This window comes from Toxotes jaculatrix, chromosome 19, assembly GCF_017976425.1.
Source record: "Toxotes jaculatrix isolate fToxJac2 chromosome 19, fToxJac2.pri, whole genome shotgun sequence".
NCBI classification, from domain to species: Eukaryota; Metazoa; Chordata; class Actinopteri; family Toxotidae; genus Toxotes; species Toxotes jaculatrix.
Genome location: NC_054412.1, coordinates 7,401,929 through 7,420,575, shown reverse-complemented (window position 1 = coordinate 7,420,575; position 18,647 = coordinate 7,401,929). Strand labels below are relative to the sequence as shown.

General features: G+C 41.8%; 1 protein-coding gene and 1 long non-coding RNA gene across 4 annotated transcripts in view; one reads left to right on the top strand and one right to left on the bottom strand.

Moving 5' to 3' along the window:
• LOC121199962 overlaps positions 1–186 on the bottom strand; it is a 16,935-nt gene extending 16,749 nt beyond the window's left edge. The window contains exon 1 of the long non-coding RNA XR_005896480.1: positions 52–186. This is a non-coding gene — a long non-coding RNA (uncharacterized LOC121199962). The remainder of the gene's footprint in view (positions 1–51) is intronic.
• LOC121199958 (beta/gamma crystallin domain-containing protein 1-like) overlaps positions 1–18,647 on the top strand; it is a 23,134-nt gene extending 4,487 nt beyond the window's left edge. For 2 of the 3 annotated variants that reach the window (XM_041064982.1, XM_041064981.1), the window contains 20 exons: positions 68–3,512; positions 3,751–3,924; positions 4,395–4,433; positions 5,142–5,260; positions 6,100–6,256; positions 6,516–6,655; positions 8,300–8,426; positions 8,994–9,029; positions 9,710–9,870; positions 10,069–10,192; positions 10,743–10,888; positions 12,227–12,353; positions 13,196–13,225; positions 13,354–13,466; positions 13,967–14,099; positions 14,926–15,065; positions 16,534–16,657; positions 16,877–17,035; positions 17,479–17,641; positions 18,231–18,647. In XM_041064982.1, the coding sequence (XP_040920916.1) occupies positions 68–3,512; positions 3,751–3,924; positions 4,395–4,433; positions 5,142–5,260; positions 6,100–6,256; positions 6,516–6,655; positions 8,300–8,426; positions 8,994–9,029; positions 9,710–9,870; positions 10,069–10,192; positions 10,743–10,888; positions 12,227–12,353; positions 13,196–13,225; positions 13,354–13,466; positions 13,967–14,099; positions 14,926–15,065; positions 16,534–16,657; positions 16,877–17,035; positions 17,479–17,641; positions 18,231–18,319 (5,746 nt within the window). In that variant the 3' untranslated portion in view covers positions 18,320–18,647. The other variant, XM_041064983.1, reaches the window with a different exon arrangement.

The window sequence follows — 18,647 nt, the reverse complement described above, 5'->3', positions numbered from 1 at the left end:
GTTTAAATTTTTACAAAAAAAGATATTCTTTAAAAAATGTTTGAACTTTACCCCTTATCATACACAGACCACAAGACTTGAAGAAACGCGATGAGGAGCCTAAACCAGTCCTTGGCCGGATTGCAGATAAAATCAGCCTCTTTGAGCAGGCGGTGGGGGCCCACAAGAAGACCTTCCAAACCCCGAGAAGTGCTGATGTCTCTCCAGCCAGGAAAACCACTGAGAGGCTGAAGGCAGATTTTGAGTTGTCAGACCAGAGGTCAAGATCAGTCGAACGTTACGGCAGGTCAAACAGATCCAGCTCTGCGTCACCTGTGGGGGAGAAAGCGATGACGATTAAGGAGCGAGTAAGGAACTTTACAAAAGCATCTAAATCAGAGGCTAAGCCAACACTGCCTCAAAAGCCAGCCATGACAGGAATGTCGCAAAAATCCACATTGTCTGTGGCAGTTGCTGCATCTGAGTTGCCAGAACTGGACAGTCAGGGTAAACTGGATACTAAAGAGCAGACACAAACAACAGCAATGTCAGAGATAACATTAAAACCAGATGGACAAGATACCGCTGCGGTAGGGGTAAAGATTTCCACTCCAAAAGAACAACCGACAGACTCCAAAACAACAGACACAGTGGCCTTGAACGTAGCAGATCAGGGTACGAAACCTAACAGCGTTGAATCAGACGTCCCAGCTAAAGGAACAGGTGGCTCTGAAATTACTAGTAACATTAGTCCACAGTCCAAAGGCCCTAGCAGGACAGGCTCCCGCTCTAAGAGAAGGAAAAATAAAGAGCCTACCAGTCCCATCAGCCTAAATAGTGAAAACAAACCTACAAGTAAGCCAGAGGTCACTGCTATAAAACAAGAGCGGGTGGATGATACAGTGGAGATTGTCTCTGCATCCAAACAGCTCACAGACAAAGTCTCATTTTCATCTGATAAAGCCCAAGGAAATACATCAGAAAAACAGTCTAATAGCAAGGAGAAGACTTTAAAAAGGGAATTGGATGTGTCAGAAAAACAGAAGAAACAGTTAGATTCCTCATTTAAAAAGGACAATATTGACAAACCAGTTAACATTCAGGAGGGATTGCCTGAGCCATCTGTCAACAAAGATGAACCTGATACTGCTGCTTGTAACAGTGGAACAAAGAGGCCCATTGACCAGGATCCTGTTATTTTATCCCAAAAGGAGGAAAAGGCAGGGGGACACAGCCTGGTGTTCACAGAGGAGAGAGAAGAAGCCTCGAAGGACAACAGAGAAACTTCAGCGTCCTGCCCCTCACCTGCTGCTCCTTCAGTGAAGACTCCTTTTGTGGAGCAGGAGTCACCCATTGAACGCCCCACATTAGATAAAGAATTGTCAGTGCAACCCGAATCAAAAAGTAAAGGAAAGGAAAGGCAGCCCTGCAAAAAAGACAAAGTGCAAAAATTGCAACCTCAAAACAAGGACACAGAACTGCTAAATCTAGTTGAGAGTAAGGATGTGGAGAAACTGGAAAAGCCAGGGAGTGAAAAAACAAATCAGATGGAGAAGAAAGGCAAAGAAAAACCACAGCAGCTCCTGCATTCAGATAAAAATACCACAAATGGCAAGGTTTCAGACAGTGGACAAGGTATCTCAGGGACAGAGGGAAGTGTTGCTAAAGATGATCAAAGAAAAAATGCAGAAAGAAAAGAGGAGACAAAGCACATTAAAGACACAACAAATCCAGAAGCCAACCAACCAGAATCGACCTCTCAGTCTTCAGAAAAGCCCAGCGGATCATCAGAGGACCTCTCTGCACAAACACAACATGTCAGTCAGACGGCGACTACACATCCAGAAAAAGCTGCTATTTGTGCTGTCACCCAGACTAATGAGGCTGTGAGTCGGGCTGAGAGTGATAAAGGGCCTTCAAAGGGAGAGACGACAACAAATGTGCCTCTTGAGTTGCGGACAATGTCTACAGAAAGCTCTGGAACAGAAACTGAGACAGTGGTGATTGCAGCAGAACCACAGCCTAATTCTGTATCAGTGGAAAAAATGGAGAATTCACCCGATGACTCACATACACATGGAGCTAATGATGCTGAGCTCTCCAGCTCAAAGCCTATTACCAAAGCAACTACAGTAGCTGAGGAAGTGACTGTAAAAGCAACTAATGACAGTCCAGCACTGATAACTGCACAGACTGACAATATGGCAGAGAAAGAATCATCTCTTAAAGAGCCTTCTCCTGTCTCTAAATCTGCAAGCAGCCAAGGAGCAGGGCAGGATGATGGGAAAAAAGGTTCAGCTTTCATAACAGTGCCCTCAGAAGACAAAATCTCAGAAGACATAATGGGACTGTCTCCTAGCCCTTCTGATAGCAATACTTCTAAATCCACAGCTAATGTCATAGAGAAGACTGCTGAGAAAACAGTGGATGCACTTCCACCCGTTGCCAATGGCGACATTTCTGCACAGCCACAACTCCTCACGGTCAGAAAGGAACCGGTCAGTAATAAGCCAAGTCAAACTCCAAAAGCACCCACGTCCCCAGAGGCCAATAAACTGATCCCAGACTCAATCCAGCGTTCATCCATGAAGAAGTTCCAATTGCCACTGGGGCTAAGCAAAGATGATTCTGCAAAACGGCAGGACGCCCCCTCTAGCTGGCTGGATGTGGACTTTCCGAAACGGAAACTTAAAGCCCCAGAACCCAAACTAAGCTCATCCGGGAGTGAGAGCAATCTTCTGGACACTTCTGGTGAACTCGATGATGACAATTTCATTGAGAAAATCAAGAAACTTTGTGCGCCTTTCTCCCTCCCACCACGTAAACACAACCAACTTCGGCCACCTCAGCCCCCCTTTGCCATGCCGGCTATCAAGGAGGACCACTTTGAGAAGACATTTGACCCTGAGGAGTTTAAGTTTGGCTTGAGGAAGAAGAATAAGTTCACCTTAGACACAACCCCGAGTCTCCTAGCCAAACTCCAGAGCACAGAGACTAAATCTAACCTGAAGCCTGCAAGGGCTAGTTTGGCTGATAGAAGCATGCTGCTCAGTAGCTTCGACACTGATTCTCGGGTCAGGGATAAAACCCCAGTCAAGGATGAGGTTGACATCAAGGAGGAGAAGGACGATAAGATCAAGGTGAAGTCTCGCTTGGAGGGGAGCTGTGTTCTCAGCGGTCTCTCCTCCAGCTTTAGAGGGAAGAGGAATGGAGTTCAAACACAGGCAGAAGGCACCAGCTCTGGTGATGTGTCACCTAGCAAAGCCCTCCGGCTAAGCCCTCCACCTTTATCCCAGCCACCCCCAGCAAGCCCAACAGCCACAGCTCCAGTTAAAGACACACTGGAGAAGCAGAGCTCTGCCCTGAACGACAGAGAGGAAACTCCGGCTGTGGAGGCTGTGGTCAGTGACTCAGGTCCTCCACTTCCTTCATTTAACGACATTAAGCTGCCGGACTATTTAGAGAAGTACCTCCCCCGAGAACCAGCAAAAGCAGTGCAAAGCACACAAGGACAAGAGCAAGTCAATACAAAGGTTAGTTTTTTGTACGTTATTTTCGCAGGCAAAACTACCTTTCGGAAAAACAGACAAGTTGAACTAAATCAAAGTAGACCAATTACATCAACAGTCGGAATGTATAAACTGTCTAATGGAGGTGCTGTTATTCTCTGCTGTAACATGTTTCTAAATGAAAGTCATCACAGAACATTTCATGAGTAGCAAATCACAATGAACAACTCTTATACATGCCCGGTGGTTTTATGTTTATTAGGTTATTGGGAAAATGACAACTCTGGTTCCCGGAGGTGAAGCAGACCTTGCTGTAAAGCCAGGTCTGGTGCTTCCTGATGCTGTGCCTCAGTGTTTCCCTGGGATTCCTTCAACAACACATCCAACACTCCCTGTGCAGCCCCCGGCTCAGCCACAGGAGATACTTACTAATCATGTAAGTGGGAAATGTACACATTATTAAAGAATCACTAATAGTTTAGGATCACAACTTAAATCTGTGCATCTGTTTGGAGTACATGCTTTTTTAAACCTATTTGCATACAGGGAAGCTCCTCTATCCACACTAACACTGGAACAACTTGAACTTCTTTAATTTTGCTTTTGCTGACATTTGTAGCTCTAAACTCGCAAGTTGCCTGTTGTGCGAGGATGTTGTATTAACATTTTTTTTCCTGCTGGGTATGCTGGCACTGCTTAGCAGTGTGATGCTTGAATACAAATGTAAATCAGTGTAGCCTCCATGGAGCCACTAAGTCCCTCGAAGTAAACTGAAAGGTCAGGGCATTCAATAGAAACAGAGCAGCTGCACAAAAAAATGCAGATGAACTTCACTAGCATTTTATAGATGTTTGCCATGCACCGCAGTCTTTCTCAGAATGACAGTCTTGTGTTTTTGCATTCCAGACAAGAGCTGCCAAAGAATTTCACAAGCGCCCTGGAAAGGTACAGTAGGCACAACTTTGCCCGCTTAGAACAGAAACAAGATGTGAGAGAGGAATCTGTACAGACATCTCTCTGTTCTGTGGAAACATCTGCTTTTCATATGCTGTTCTTGGGGGTAAACAAAGAATTAAAAAAACAGTGTAGCACAAGTTCTCAGCTGGATGTGATTACAATCACAGAATATACTGCTGCCAACGCAGTGCGAATCTTGTGGTGCTTCATTGTTGTAGAACTTAATTAGTAGTAGTTGCAGAAAAGAGAGATACTCCCACGACACTCAACATTTTCAGTTTCTTGCCTGCAGATTTTAGAGTTTTCAATGAGGCTTTGGAATCAAAGTAAGACAATGCTACTCACTACAGTCTCCAGAGCACCCAGTTTTTGTAGTTTATTAGTCATACATTTAATACTCTGTTGGCCTGCAAACTAAAATGTTACTTTTATTTTAAAGTGATGCATTACATTAACAGTATGACCTGATGGTTTTACGAAACTGTGTCTGTACACGCTTTTTAGAAATAAATATGTTTTTACCGTGGCATAAAAGAGAACCGTGGGAGTGCCATGCTATTAGGTCCTTCTCAGCACTTTGTGAATCATGATTTAATGTGATGGTGTACACATGTAATGAGCTTTTACATTTATTATTTCTTTTCATGGCTAATGTGCTGAGGCTTTTTTGACACTGCTTCTCATGTCTCTACACAGATGGTGTTGTTTGAGAAAACTGAGTTCAGTGGCCAAGCGTATGAGATTTACAGGGATGTAGCAGATGCTACGTCTCTGCAGTTTTCACCTGTCATATCCGTGAAGGTTGTTAGAGGATGGTAAGTAACAATATTCAGATGGAACGTATACTGAAGTGTAGATAAAATTAGTGTCACTTTCCCATTCAAGAGAATGGGAACATGGTCTCAGACAGCTTAGCTTAGCATAAAGGGGTGTCAGCATAAAGGGGTCCAAGTCATAAAGGACTTGGACCCAAACGCACGACCCCACAGACGTAATCGAAAATAAATGGTTTGTACTCTCACAAAGTTTCAAATAAGGATCACCCATAAAGGGGGAAAAGGCATAAAAACAAAAATACAAAATGCAAACGCAAAATCACTCTTAGCGAGGAGAAACACGGAACAAGGAGCTAAAACCAAACAAGAAACAAAGTAACAAATACACAACCTGACACGATGGGACACGATGACGAGAGGCAAGATGAGAAGCAAAAGACAAAGCAAAAGACTTGAGCCAAGGGCAAGAGACAAAAACTAACTGACAAGAACACAGGGAAACGACAAGACTTAAATACACTAGGCAGTGGGCAACAGGTGAAACCAATTAGGGCGGGGCAGACAAGACAAAGACAGGAAGTAGAACAAGACAAGATACACAAGGGCAATGATTTCAAAATAAAACAGGAACTACTAACAAAACAAACTAAACAAGACTCTGAAAATGTCCATGAAAGAGTTCTAAACATAACAAAAATGGTTCAGAGAAAAGCCCCCTTAGGGGCTAGTCATGAGAAGGGGGAAACAGTGACATGCTGCAGTGTTACACTTCCATTTTTGTACAGATTAACCAAATGAGATAAGCTGGTTAATTGGTCCATTTTCAACAGTCATGTGTTTCTGTGATATGATTCTATACATTTTTGTTGTCACTACAGCTGGGTGCTCTACGAGAAGCCCGACTTCCAGGGACGCTCAATCGCCTTGGAGGAGGGGGGAATAGAATTGACAAATATGTGGGCGGAGCCTGGTTTGGAGACAGAATCAAACAACAACCGACCAATGACAATTGGCTCTATTCGACTTGCTGTCTGGGTGAGTTCACTGGTCAAATACTTCCTCCTTATCTTGCCTTCAGTATGTCAATATCTATCATCATCACCACCTCACATGGCCTTCTGAAATGTAGTTAATAAGGCATATTGCTTTATTGATATTCAGTCCAGATTCGCCCCAGAACAGAAAAGAATAACACTCAGCTAGTTAAAGCCTTAGGTTTCATTGCAAGGAATGATTTAAGGACTGGTATGGGCCAGTACTGATAATTGATGTGTTTGTTTCCACCTCCCTGTAGGATTACAGCATACCCCACATTGATCTGTTTACTGAACCAGAGGGCCACGGAAGAGTAACACCTTACCACTACGACACAATAGAGACGGGCTCATTTGGCATCCCACTGAGCACTGCTTCAATTCAAGTGCACTCTGGGGTGTAAGTATGGCTGTTGCAGCAAAACCAATCATTGAGATCTTTGTGATTGACCTCTGGTAAAGCATGCATTAAAGTAATGAACAGACAGAATCAAATCATTAGCAAGACACATGGTCTACTTATCGTGATTGATCAGAGCGGCAGAAAGGTAGTTACCTGGAGATTAGATTTTATTTGAAATACAATACATTTAGGCACTGAAGAATTAAGAAGTTGTGTCTTTGCTTTGCAGCAGCAAAATGTAAAGTGCAAGTAATGAGACAATCCCAGTTCTCTGCAATGATTTTTGTATTGCTAATGACAGCCAGACCTACTAGAAGAGTAGTCTTTGAAAATCTTGCCTGCTGTGTTCAATGTGGAGCAGTCTGTTTAATGGGATGCTCTCAGTGTTTGGCTTTGACAAATAGGTGGGGGAGATAATAATCATTACTACGTTCCTCAGTGTATGTCTCTGGTTTGACTCACTCATTTCCCTACTCAGGAATTTTTGTCCTGCTGTTGCATGTCAGAAAAGAGGGAGAGAGTGGGTGCGGGGGCACTTGGAAAACGTGAAGAGGTGGAGACTAGATGGATAGTGAGAAACAGACAGAGGTGTGGAGGGAATTTGGCAAAAGGGAGAATGTTTTTCCATGTGAGAGGGGAAGGCATTCAGGACATTTTGTGCCCTTCCCCTGAGGAAGTTAATGACAGTAGACCTTTTTCCCGCAGCTATTTTTGTAGGTTTGCCTTGGCACCTTTGGTAGAAACAACATTTTGAAGATTGTTTCAACATTTCTAAACCTCTCAACTAAATTTTCAGCACACTGCTGTCAGCTGCCTGTTCTTCTTTGCTGAGTTACAAATAATTCTGTCTCAGCAGCTCCTTCTTATGGCATTTGCTCTGCAACAAGTGGAGCAACTGTTCAGCAGATGTAAAAAGCAATTTTGTGTCTGACAAACTAACTATATCATTGACTGTAACCTAGCTCGCTTGAGTTCTCTTTCCCCACCATAATGTTGGCATAATTTCTTGGTATCGCTTCCTCAGCACTGACTGAATGAGCTGTGTTTGTTTTTTCTGACAGAGGCACACATGTGGTGATTGGTATGAGGCATTGTGTTGCGCCTCATAATGGCTTGAAATATCAGAGGTGGGGGAATAGTTCCATCAAAGGCTGCCCACGCAGAAAAATGCTTTGAACTGAAGCATGCCATTCCCAAGGTGTTTTATTATAAAACAAATAACTTTTGTTCTCAGCTTTTTGTTCATGACTCATGTCTAAGATAGATAGAAAATACCCAATTAAAACACAGCCTTGACCTATAATGCTTAATGTACTGAGCAGAAATCATCAATTATACTTGTCTGAGTTGTGAAGGACACAGTGGCTGCAGATTTCCTTGTGGAAAACAAATATCAGTGAGTATTTCTAAGTGCTATACGAATATAGCACTTAGAAATACCTTGACCTGGATGACCATGAATCTTCACAGACATCACTGAGTTTGTTCTTTTTATAACATTTGTTTATTAGCCATGCAAAGTCATGATACGACTCACAGTGATTTTAAAACCACCAAGAACCATAGTTAGGTATAATGTAGAGAGACCTTCTGACTTACTGCTTAATTAACATGTGATGTGGGTGTTCCTCCATCCTCCAGGTGGCTGGTGTTCAGTGACCCAGGGTTCCAGGGTTTGCTAGCTGTACTGGAGACAGGGGTGTACCCTTTTCCTGAGACCTGGGGCTTTCCATCACCCTTTGTGGGATCTCTCAGACCACTAAAAATGGTGCGTGTTTCTGTGCAACAGCTTAGGTACACTGCAGAGGATAGTTCAAAAGGGTGATAAGTTATTTTCATCCATGCTAGCAACTATGACTAGAAAATCTCAGGAACTATTGGATGGATTTCCAGACATTAATGGTTCATAGAGGATCAACCCTGGTGATCCCATGACCACCAGCAAGTTAAAATATTCACTTATTCAGTTAAATATATCAAAATTTACCACAGTCGCAGGATTGATAATCTGGTATAGGTATTCAGTCAAAAGTACTTCACTTTTGTGGCTTTGTTATCACAGTTTTCTTTGTGAATAGCCTCAGCGTGGCTCCCAGTACAGAGGCAGTCAATGTGGAAATTAGCTGCAATTAGTTACAGCAGTTAGTTACCCACAGGAACAGACGTTCAGATCAGCATGTTATGTGTGTTCTGTTCATTTTTCTCTGCTCCCTGTCACTGTTCAACAAAATTGTCTTCAGTTCCAAGAAAATAGAACTTATTACTATAATTGTTTTTTCAGTGTACATTTAATTAGAGAAAGAAATGGTTGCTGATGATGATGTCTCTGTTTCAGGGTGGTATCAAAGTGGAGAATCCGAATGAAGTCAAGGTATGTGCTGTCCTCTCCACCCTGAAGAGTTTACAGTTTTATTTTTCTTCAATTGAGTATTATTAATTTAATATAAGCAATGTTATGTTAAATATAGGAATTATAAAGCAACCAGATAATGGACTGTGTTTATTATACTGAGGAAAAACATGTTTTATAAGCGGCCTCCTGACATTGTGTTTTCCATTCTTTGGCCCATTTTTCTGTTCAGTTGTGTTTATCTTATTTCAAGCCAAAAATAGAGAGATGTCAAGGAATTTCCAGTGTCACCACAGTGTGTTTTGGCAGCAGATGTTTTCAGACCACAGGATTAAAGATAAAGAGCATTTTTTAGACACAAAGCATTGTACTGGGATTCAACATTTGTACAAAGAGAAAAGCACTAAAGTGCACAAATTTATAATGTGCTCACAAGATGAGGATGTGTTTTTCACTTCATTATTGGAAGTGCTCCCCATTCATCAAGAAACAAAACATTACTCAAAAGTGTCATCTTTCTACCAGAATAGTCTTTTGTTTATTTATGTAACTGACAGTCAATGTCACTGAGTGTCATTCTGTTAATAAAAAATGCAAGCAGTGTTTGAGCAAAAATATGGAAAGATAAAAAAATTTATATCTGAATTTCACGCCAGTTTGTTTACACAGCCAATGTGAGTGATGTCCTTTCTCTGTTATAGGCTGTGGTGTATGAAAAGCCTGGCTTTGAGGGCTCCTGTTTGGAGATCGACAGTGATGTGTTCAGCTTTTGTGAGAGTGAAGGAGACGTTGCCACAGACAGTGCAAATCTCAACTCAAAGACACTGAAGTCTGTGGGTTCTTTAAAGATCATTGGAGGACTGTGAGTTTTTACTTCTGTTGCACCATCGTTCTTTCTCTTTGCTTGCACAGGATCAAGTTAGGTGGCAATCTTGGCTTGAGGCAAAGTTTATTCAGGACTAACTTGGCCGCCAGATGATGATTTTGAGGTTATGTCATGCAGTCCTGATTTACAAATCCATATCGAACCAGCAATGTCTCTGCACCTTTCTTGTTCCAGGTGGGTGGGCTACAGCCAGCCTGGGTTTGAGGGCCAACAGCACATCCTGGAGGAAGGAGAGTACCTGGACTGCAGCGACTGGGGAGGCTCAGGACAGCTCCTGTCACTGCGACCAATACTGGCTGTGAGTACCACACTGCATCAACTCACTGTATGCCAGTATGTGAGGAGTAGTAAATGTGGTGTGATGTTTAAATTAAGGTTTGACCACCACGTGTTTGTGAAGGTTGGAATTTATATCAGAAAAAGGAAAATCTTCTGTGTTCACACAAAAAATTTTACTCTTGTCATGGTGGAAATATTGGGTAAACTGATTTACTTGTCAGGGGCAGTGGTTCTTTGAGAATTGAGAGATAACAGGGAGTCGCAGATGTGAGAAAAAGTGTATCAGATGTTAAATGAACCTGATTCATGTGGGAAGGACAAAGAAACTAGTTCTTTGACACTCACAAGGTTCATGTCGATAAAGTTTATTCAAACAATCAAATCACATCTTTAAGATTAACAGATTCTGACTTTCTGCTTCCAAAGGAATCATGACGAAACAAAGGCTGAGAACCGCTGCCCTGGAGCGTGTTGACTTTTTTCCAATTGCTCAGATGTTTGTTCATTTGTAGTGTAGCTTGGTGTGATGCTCATCAGATTTTCATCAGATGACTTTGTTCCTGTTACAGGATTTCCTGTCTCCACACCTCAAAATGTTCACCGACAGAGATTTTGGCAAGCTGGGAGTGAACATTGACCTCACGGTGCCTGTTATTAACATGGATGACACAGGCTACGGCATGAAGACACAGTCTATTGATGTCATCGGTGGCGTGTAAGTAATTATATTCATCCTTGTAGCCTTCACTGCTGCATGAGCTGTAATGGGAAATACAAGGTTAGGGTAGTTCACAGTGTTAGTATTCCCTCTGCTAAAGTAATTTGGTTCAGATTTGTCCATTGGAACTCTTCAGCTGTCCTTCCACTGCAAGACTTAAGGTATATTTCTCCTGAAGTATGCTTCCCTACCTGTCCTGCTACTACTGACAGATGACAGCTCACAGCACTATACACGCTTTAAAATTCAGCCCCGTGCTTCAACCTGATAATCAGTTGTGGTGACAATTCCAGTGAAGTCTTGTGCCGTTCTTTGCAGCTCAGGTGTGTAGCAGTGAGGGTGCCGCACCCATACTGACAGGTCGAGACAGATTACCTAGTTCACTAATGTTTAGTCTGCCACTCCTGACTTCCTCTCAGTGTAAGCTGGTCTTGGAGCATGCTGTCTCACACTCTTTTTGCAGTGAGAATAAATGTGATATTAGTGCAGGATGTGGAGGAAGAGTTTCTCAGTGCCTGGACGCAGTTTACAAGTAGTGTCATTAAAGTTTGGACGCTGTGTTCTTGTTAAGGGTTTTGTCTCATCATCTGTCTTATTACACACTGCAAAAGTAGAAAATCCGAATAGTAGCTGTGTACCCTGGCTGTTTCTATTTCTGTTTCTTTATGCTATGATCAGCTAAAAAAATGTAGAAGTAAACAAAACCAGAGGCAAATCAGAATAATGAAATGCAGAACATGTAATGTTGATTGCTGCTACCCAAGGGAGAAACTCGCAAAATGATGAATAATGTGGAGTGGAACGTTTCGTCCCTCTTTAGGAGGCAGGACTCTCACAACATTTAAGGGTTATTCTTGCCGCGCTGCTACCCTGTTATTAGATTACACAGCCTCGCCCATGTTGTGCTGCCGTCCCTCTGAGTCTCCGTTTGGCCCAGTGTGTTGTTTTAGCATTTCTGAATTGTTGTCGCACATGTCAGGACACACACAGAGGCCCACATATGCAAACAACACAGCCCCTGTCTGTATGAGGAGCAGAAATAACCGAGCCACCCACAACAACACAAACTCGCACAGCGACCCAAGACACGCCACATTTGCCAAGGGAGCGCATACAATACATAACTGCTGACATAGCATAATGTGGGAGGCCATTATCAACCTGGACTCTGACCAAAAATTGTTGACATACATTACAAATGAATAACACTTTGACAGAAGTCGGTGCATCAGAGGCTGTGTTTCTCCACTAATTAAAATAACATGAAAATGGAGAAAACACAGTTCTGAAAATGGAAGGGTAAATAAGCTCCTCCTCCTCTGTTTTCTTTCTTAGCTGGGTAGTGTTTGAAGAGCCAGGCTTTTGTGGTGAGTCCTACCTCCTGGAGAAAGGCCTGTATGGGAGCCCAGAGGACTGGGGTGCGCTGCAGCCCAGAGTTGCCTCAGTGATGCCTGTCATGCTGGTAAGATGAGTGACTCAGAGAAAATTATGACAACTTGCTGTTTTGCCCTGGTGGAAAAAATGACCAGTTATTAGATAAATGGTAGTGTAACTGTGACATTTGATGTTCAATCACTGCAAAAGCCAGTATGTTCACTTGTGCTTCAGGTAATCACATTAATTGTAATTTTTAGCTTTCCATGAATAACAATTGTCAATTTTGTAATATTGAAGGGCTAGCTGTATTCTCACTTCCCCAAATAGTCCCAGTTTGTCTAACCATGTGTTTTCACTGCATGTGACCAGTCACGATATTCATGCTTGTGACCAAATCAAAATTTAAGATGGAGAGGAGAAATCACTTGCAGGCAAACCCTTATACAGTAAATTATCTCTGGGAGCACAAGACACAGGCAAAACAAGAGTAAATCAATCGGCCCAGGGTAAGAGAGGAAAATACTTGTCATAAGACTGGAAGTGAAAACATCTTAGATCACAAAGGTGAGTCATCACGAAGCTGCTTCAGCCTGAAACCAGATGATGGCAAACAGACATAGATTTCATGGAAAGTCCACTGCACAGTCGAAGCTACACTCAGAAGTTACTTACAAGCCTTTGTCTCTAAAGTTGAGAGGAAAAATGCAATAAATCCAAGATCATTAACACAGTTAATAATTTGGTTTTAGTTATAAAGCAAAGAAAAAATTATTATTTTGTCATTGTCTTTCCCACCTACGCAAATGAACCACTGCTGTGGAGTTTACATATAAGACAGAAATATGCAAATAAAGCCATTTTTTAATTACCTTCTTCTGTGGCTCAGTGCATGTAAATGAGACTCATTAAGATGTTCTTTCATTTCAGGACGATTTTGAGAACTCTGCCAAGTTTAAGGTAGGCGAGTGAAAAGATTGAAAAAATACATCTAATCTTGCTGAGATATTGCCTGTTTTATCTGATGAAGTGTGTGAGTGACTCAGGGTGGATGACTCAGGCTTATTGTTGTGTGCTGTGTGCCTCAGGTGCAGCTTTTCTCTGATCCGGGTTTTCAAGGCGCTGTCCTTACGCTGGAGGACAATGTGGCCTCCCTGCAGGACAACTTCTCTGTGGCCTCTTGTAGGGTTCTGGCTGGCAGGTGAGTAATACTGCACACCACAGAGCTGAAGATGAATCATCGGTATTTGAAGTACTGCCCCATACTGCAAAAGCAGATTTTAGGAATAGGCCTTTTCGAATTTCCCAATGGTGATCTGATACAACTAAGGCTGCATAGGGCTCATTTTACAAAAGTATCTGTGGGACTCAGGATCTGCTGCAGGCTGTCACTGCTCCACTTAATAAAAAATGTCCCATACGGCAGCAGCTTGTGATATTCTCTACGTCTTACATTTTTTATGATGCCGCATCCATATTCATTTAATATATTGCTTAGCTTTGTGCATATGAGACCACAGACCACGGTGTGCCGTTCATCTTCAAGCATAAATAATCTAGCATATCAAACATTCTAAAACCAGAAACCTACTGTACATTAATCAAATACTTTTCAATGGCTAACATTATTCCTCATCAGTCCATAATCTGATGTATGTGTTTGTATATCTGTTTATGTGTACTGATGCAAATGACTTTCAGCTGGCTGGCATTTGAGGGCCAGGACTTCACGGGCAGGATGTATGTGTTAGAAGTGGGGAACTACCCGGATCTGAGAGCAATGGGCTGTGCTAACACGAGCTCATCCATTCTGTCACTACAGACTGTTGGCTTTGTAAGTTGTTTTCTATTTTTTAAATTCTTCTGACACTTTGACATCAGCTTCCTTTTTAACACCCTTGAATTTGGAGATTATGTTTTCAAGGATTTTTCACTCAAACTGCCAGACTGTTCTAAAGGTAGGGAGGCACAATACATTAAAAGCTATTTAAAGCTGATATTTTTATTTTAAGAATAGATCAAATGACTATATATCATGTGGAAAGGGACCTATTGTAGTTACAAACTCACAGAGAACTCACCTAACTCTGCATCTCCCTTTGGCATTATAGCATCTTTCAGTTCATTGTTCACTGCTCACCGCTCTCATTAGCATTGTTTCCAGCAGCAGCAGGCAGCTGTTTTCTGTTGTCTCGATAACCTCACTGTACTGTTCACTACCTGCCCGGGATCAAACAGCAGACCAGGATGTTCTTTTTGAAAATGTAATGCAGTACAGAGTGCTTTATATACATTTAAAACAATGAGTTAAAGAGAGAATAAGCATGATTTCACAAAATAATTTCACAAGATATTCTGGCCAAAATTCTATAAGCATCACTGTTACTGGCAAACAACATTCAACACAAGAAGATATACCAAACCTGTATCATGTGGAAGGAGCCTAATGAGTCACTACTACTGGCCCACAACATGAGTGTCGCTTAAGAAAACAACCCATGTGTTAGTTAGCAGAGGGCGAAAATGCCAGGTTGCACAAAGGTGGGAGTGTGGCCAGTTTCCAGGGTAACCTGACTTTCAACCAGCGTAACCTGAATCCCTCCACCCACTTCTTTCCTTAATGTACTTTCTTCTTCTCCTCTCTCTCTCTCGCTTGGCAGGAGTTCTCGCTGCCTTCTATCACTCTTTTTGAGCGCTGCGGTCTGCGGGGGAAGAGGGTAGTTCTGACAGACGGATCAGTCAACCTTCAGCTGGCTGGAGGCTGTAGCAGACTCCAGTCTGTGCTAGTGGAAGGAGGCATGTGAGTACATTACAAGTGCAGCGTAACTTGCTGTGTAAGAACATAAGTCACCAAGTTCTCCTCTTTGCGTGAGTAACTAACTGCCCCCTGTGTGTGTTTGTAATAGACAGAACCCACAGTGATATAGAACACATGAAACAGAATAATACCTTTTATTTATCACAGGCAACATGTCCTTCAGTGTCCCCTGTTGCTGTCTTTTAGTTTCTTTAGAATCAACTTTCAAATTCCAAAGTTAGCAACTGCCAAGTTTACACGTCAAATATTTCTTTAAGCTCTCTGGCATCCAGTGCATAGTTCTTTGCATGCGCCAAACCACACCCTTTATGTCTGCCACTACTGTAACAATAACTCACAAAGTCAGATGTTAAAGCAGATAAATCTCAACAGACAAAGCAAGGTACCTAAGCTTAAAGATGAAAGATTTAGAGATAATAAATTAATTAAAATCAAAGTTGTCTGTTCAAATAATTATCTTAATGTTCTTTTGAACTGGCTGCAGGTACTTACATTTGTAAGAACAGTATTTAATCCAGTTCTGTTAGCGTGACAAGGCAGTGAAGATAGCTTCCTGAAGTTATTTTTTGTTAAAGACTATGTACGTGAAGCAGTTTGGGCCCGTGCAGTCGGGCATGATGTTTCACAGATTCAGATTTATCCAATGCTGAGAGCAGGGTCGGCACATATTATTATCCATATTACAGTATGACAGTGCTGACAGATGGAGCAATGATAAAAACCTGCTGCTGATGTGTGAGATTCAGACTGTAGGTGTGAGCCCATGCGGAGGAAATAAAGGGCCCACAGAGAGCCAGAGCTGTCTCCAGAGTGGCAAATTCCTACTGCAGGAGAGACGGGCAATAAGCCAAAGAACAGAGCTATTGAGTTAAAACACCTAGTGTCACAGCAAAATTGGACAGTCGCGAAGCTCAGCACATTTTCGTAGATTATCTTTGGCAAAGGTGCTGCACGGAGGAGAGAACTCAAAAATACAACTACGTCAAGTCAAAAAAAAAAAAAATTATTCCTATCAGCATCACAAGTTAGATACCCTGGGTTTACGGCATCAGAACAATTAAAATTTAGATCGTTTCAGAAATGTTTTAAATCACTGAACTATTTGTACCCGTTTCATTTTTTATTTACTCAGCATGCTTTTCGGTGGCTGTTAACTCATTGCCAAAATAGCAGCATGATTTTACTGGAACCAATCATTATATAAGGAGGAAGAGAAACGAAATGAAGAAAAATATGAAAGGCATTTAACTTCCGAGCTTCATGCCTTACTTTCAACAATATACTCTCGCCAACTATTAAAATAAAAATATTATACATGAATACAACATACAAGTTGAAATCCTCTATATAAGAAACACTGTTGTGAACAGTATTTATCCTGTGTCGGTTTGATTGTACATGATGAATATGTAAAACTTGACTGTGTTTTTGTCTTTTCTTTACTAACAAGGTGGGTATTGTATGAGGGAATCAACTATCGCGGTGCTCAGATTTTGTTGAAACCTGGTGAGATTCTCGACTGGCGCAAGTTCAGCGACTGGCAAAAAATTGGGTCCTTGCGCCCTCTTATACAGGTAAATACTGATGCTCCGCAATGGCCACAAAGCTTTCAGTTTTCTGCATGAGAACTTCTGTAAGCCACAAAAGTGTAAATAGGCCTAATCATTTATTTTTACGCTTATAAATATTTTGTACATGTACATCTACCTTGATCTACTGTCTGTTCCTGCAACTGACTACAATGGCTACATCTTTTCTTCATTATTTCTTTGTTGTGTGTATTTTCCGAGTAGAAACAAGTGCACTTCCGTGTAAGGAACAGGCACACAGGGCTCATGATGTCAGTGACCGGCGATTTAGATGAGGTCAAACTGCTGCGGATACAAGAAACCGAGGAGACGGATGGACTCGAGCAGATCTGGTTCTACCAGAATGGACATCTGCACTGCAAGGTACAGCACCACCATCATGTTACTAATCAGCACCAGAGGTCGGGGAGAGTTTTTCCTGTGAATAGTTCTATAAATAAGTAATGATTGAGCCTTATTTACAGCAGAAGTATCTGTAGTTCATTTCATCTTAATCATACTAAATACCAAGACCTACGGTAATCAGATTCCAGACCAGGTCCAAAGCAGGTCAAGACAGAAACACTCAAGACTCAAGATGGATTTTAGTACCACAGACTTGGGCCTCAGGAGTTCTCACTGCCTTCCATCAATCCTCAGTCTTCCACTGATAAAGTTCAAACACAGCTCTATTTTTAAGCACTAACCTCCCATCTCATACCACACACTGTTCAGTAAATCCACTGTAAACTCAATGACCATGTGTTCTCTTTACTCTTCTAAATGTCAATGGAGAAAATAATCGACTCCACTATGTGTGCTTCCAGCTGCTGGAGGAGTGCTGCCTCAGTCCCAGTGGTAGTCTGACCATGGCGGGAAGCCGTGTGGGTCTCACACCAGAGCCAGACAACCACTTCCATCTCTGGAGTATCACCCCTGAGGGCTTTATCTGCTACACCCCCTCCCCCAATCTGGTCCTGGAAGTCAAAGGTGAGCATAGAAATCTGGTATGGCATTTATTACCACTACAGTAGTCAGTACTACTAGCTGCTAGCGGAGATAAGATTGCCACTGAGGAACCAAGTGTCAGAAAGCTGTCACAATCCCATTTGAGTATTTCAAGGCTGTATAATACTTTAGGGTCCTATAAACTCCCATACACATCATGTTCATGTTATAGTCAAATCTTATCACCTAGCTCAAAGATCTTACAGAATATCCTAAAATTATTATCAAATATACTATTTTCTCAGGCTCACTTAAACACAAGAGGAATTCATAATCCTCCACAACACTACAGTGTTCAACAATCCAGTGTTACCAACATAAATATAGGAAGAGTCATCTGGTACCTACTCTTGTAGGTATTTACATCCTGGGGCTTAGCCTGGAACGCTGTCAATTAGTGACACCTTGTGGACTAAATTGTGCTAGTGAACAAACTGTCACTGAAATAAGATGTGTTGTTTTGTGAAAAATAAAATATTAACATTGCTATATAATAAGCTTAACCACCCAGAATTATAATATTTAAAAAATATATAAAAAATATTAATTAGAAAGCATCTCTCTCTTTCAGGGGGCCATCACTATGACAAAAACCAATTAATTCTGAACTCACTTGACCCAAATAAGCCCCAACAAAGGTGGAATGTGGAGGTTATCTGAAAACACTCGAGCTGCTGAACTGGATCCTAACATTATCAGAGACACAGCCCTGCCAAAGGCCCTGCTATGCAGGTGAATGACAAGCGCTCAAGGACGAAGAACGTCATTGGAGATGCTAAACCTTTGCTGCAGAAGAACTGTAAAATTTTCCAATGTGGAGGACAACATGGAGAGCTATGGCTAAACCCGTAAGAATGTACGACTACCCACCAAACATGCAAATAGTGGAGTCTGAATTTGTAATACGTAATATTTTACACTTCTAGTAATATTTCCAAAGGTTTGTATTTTATCTTTTCGTTGAATAAATATGTTTCAATATGCTGGA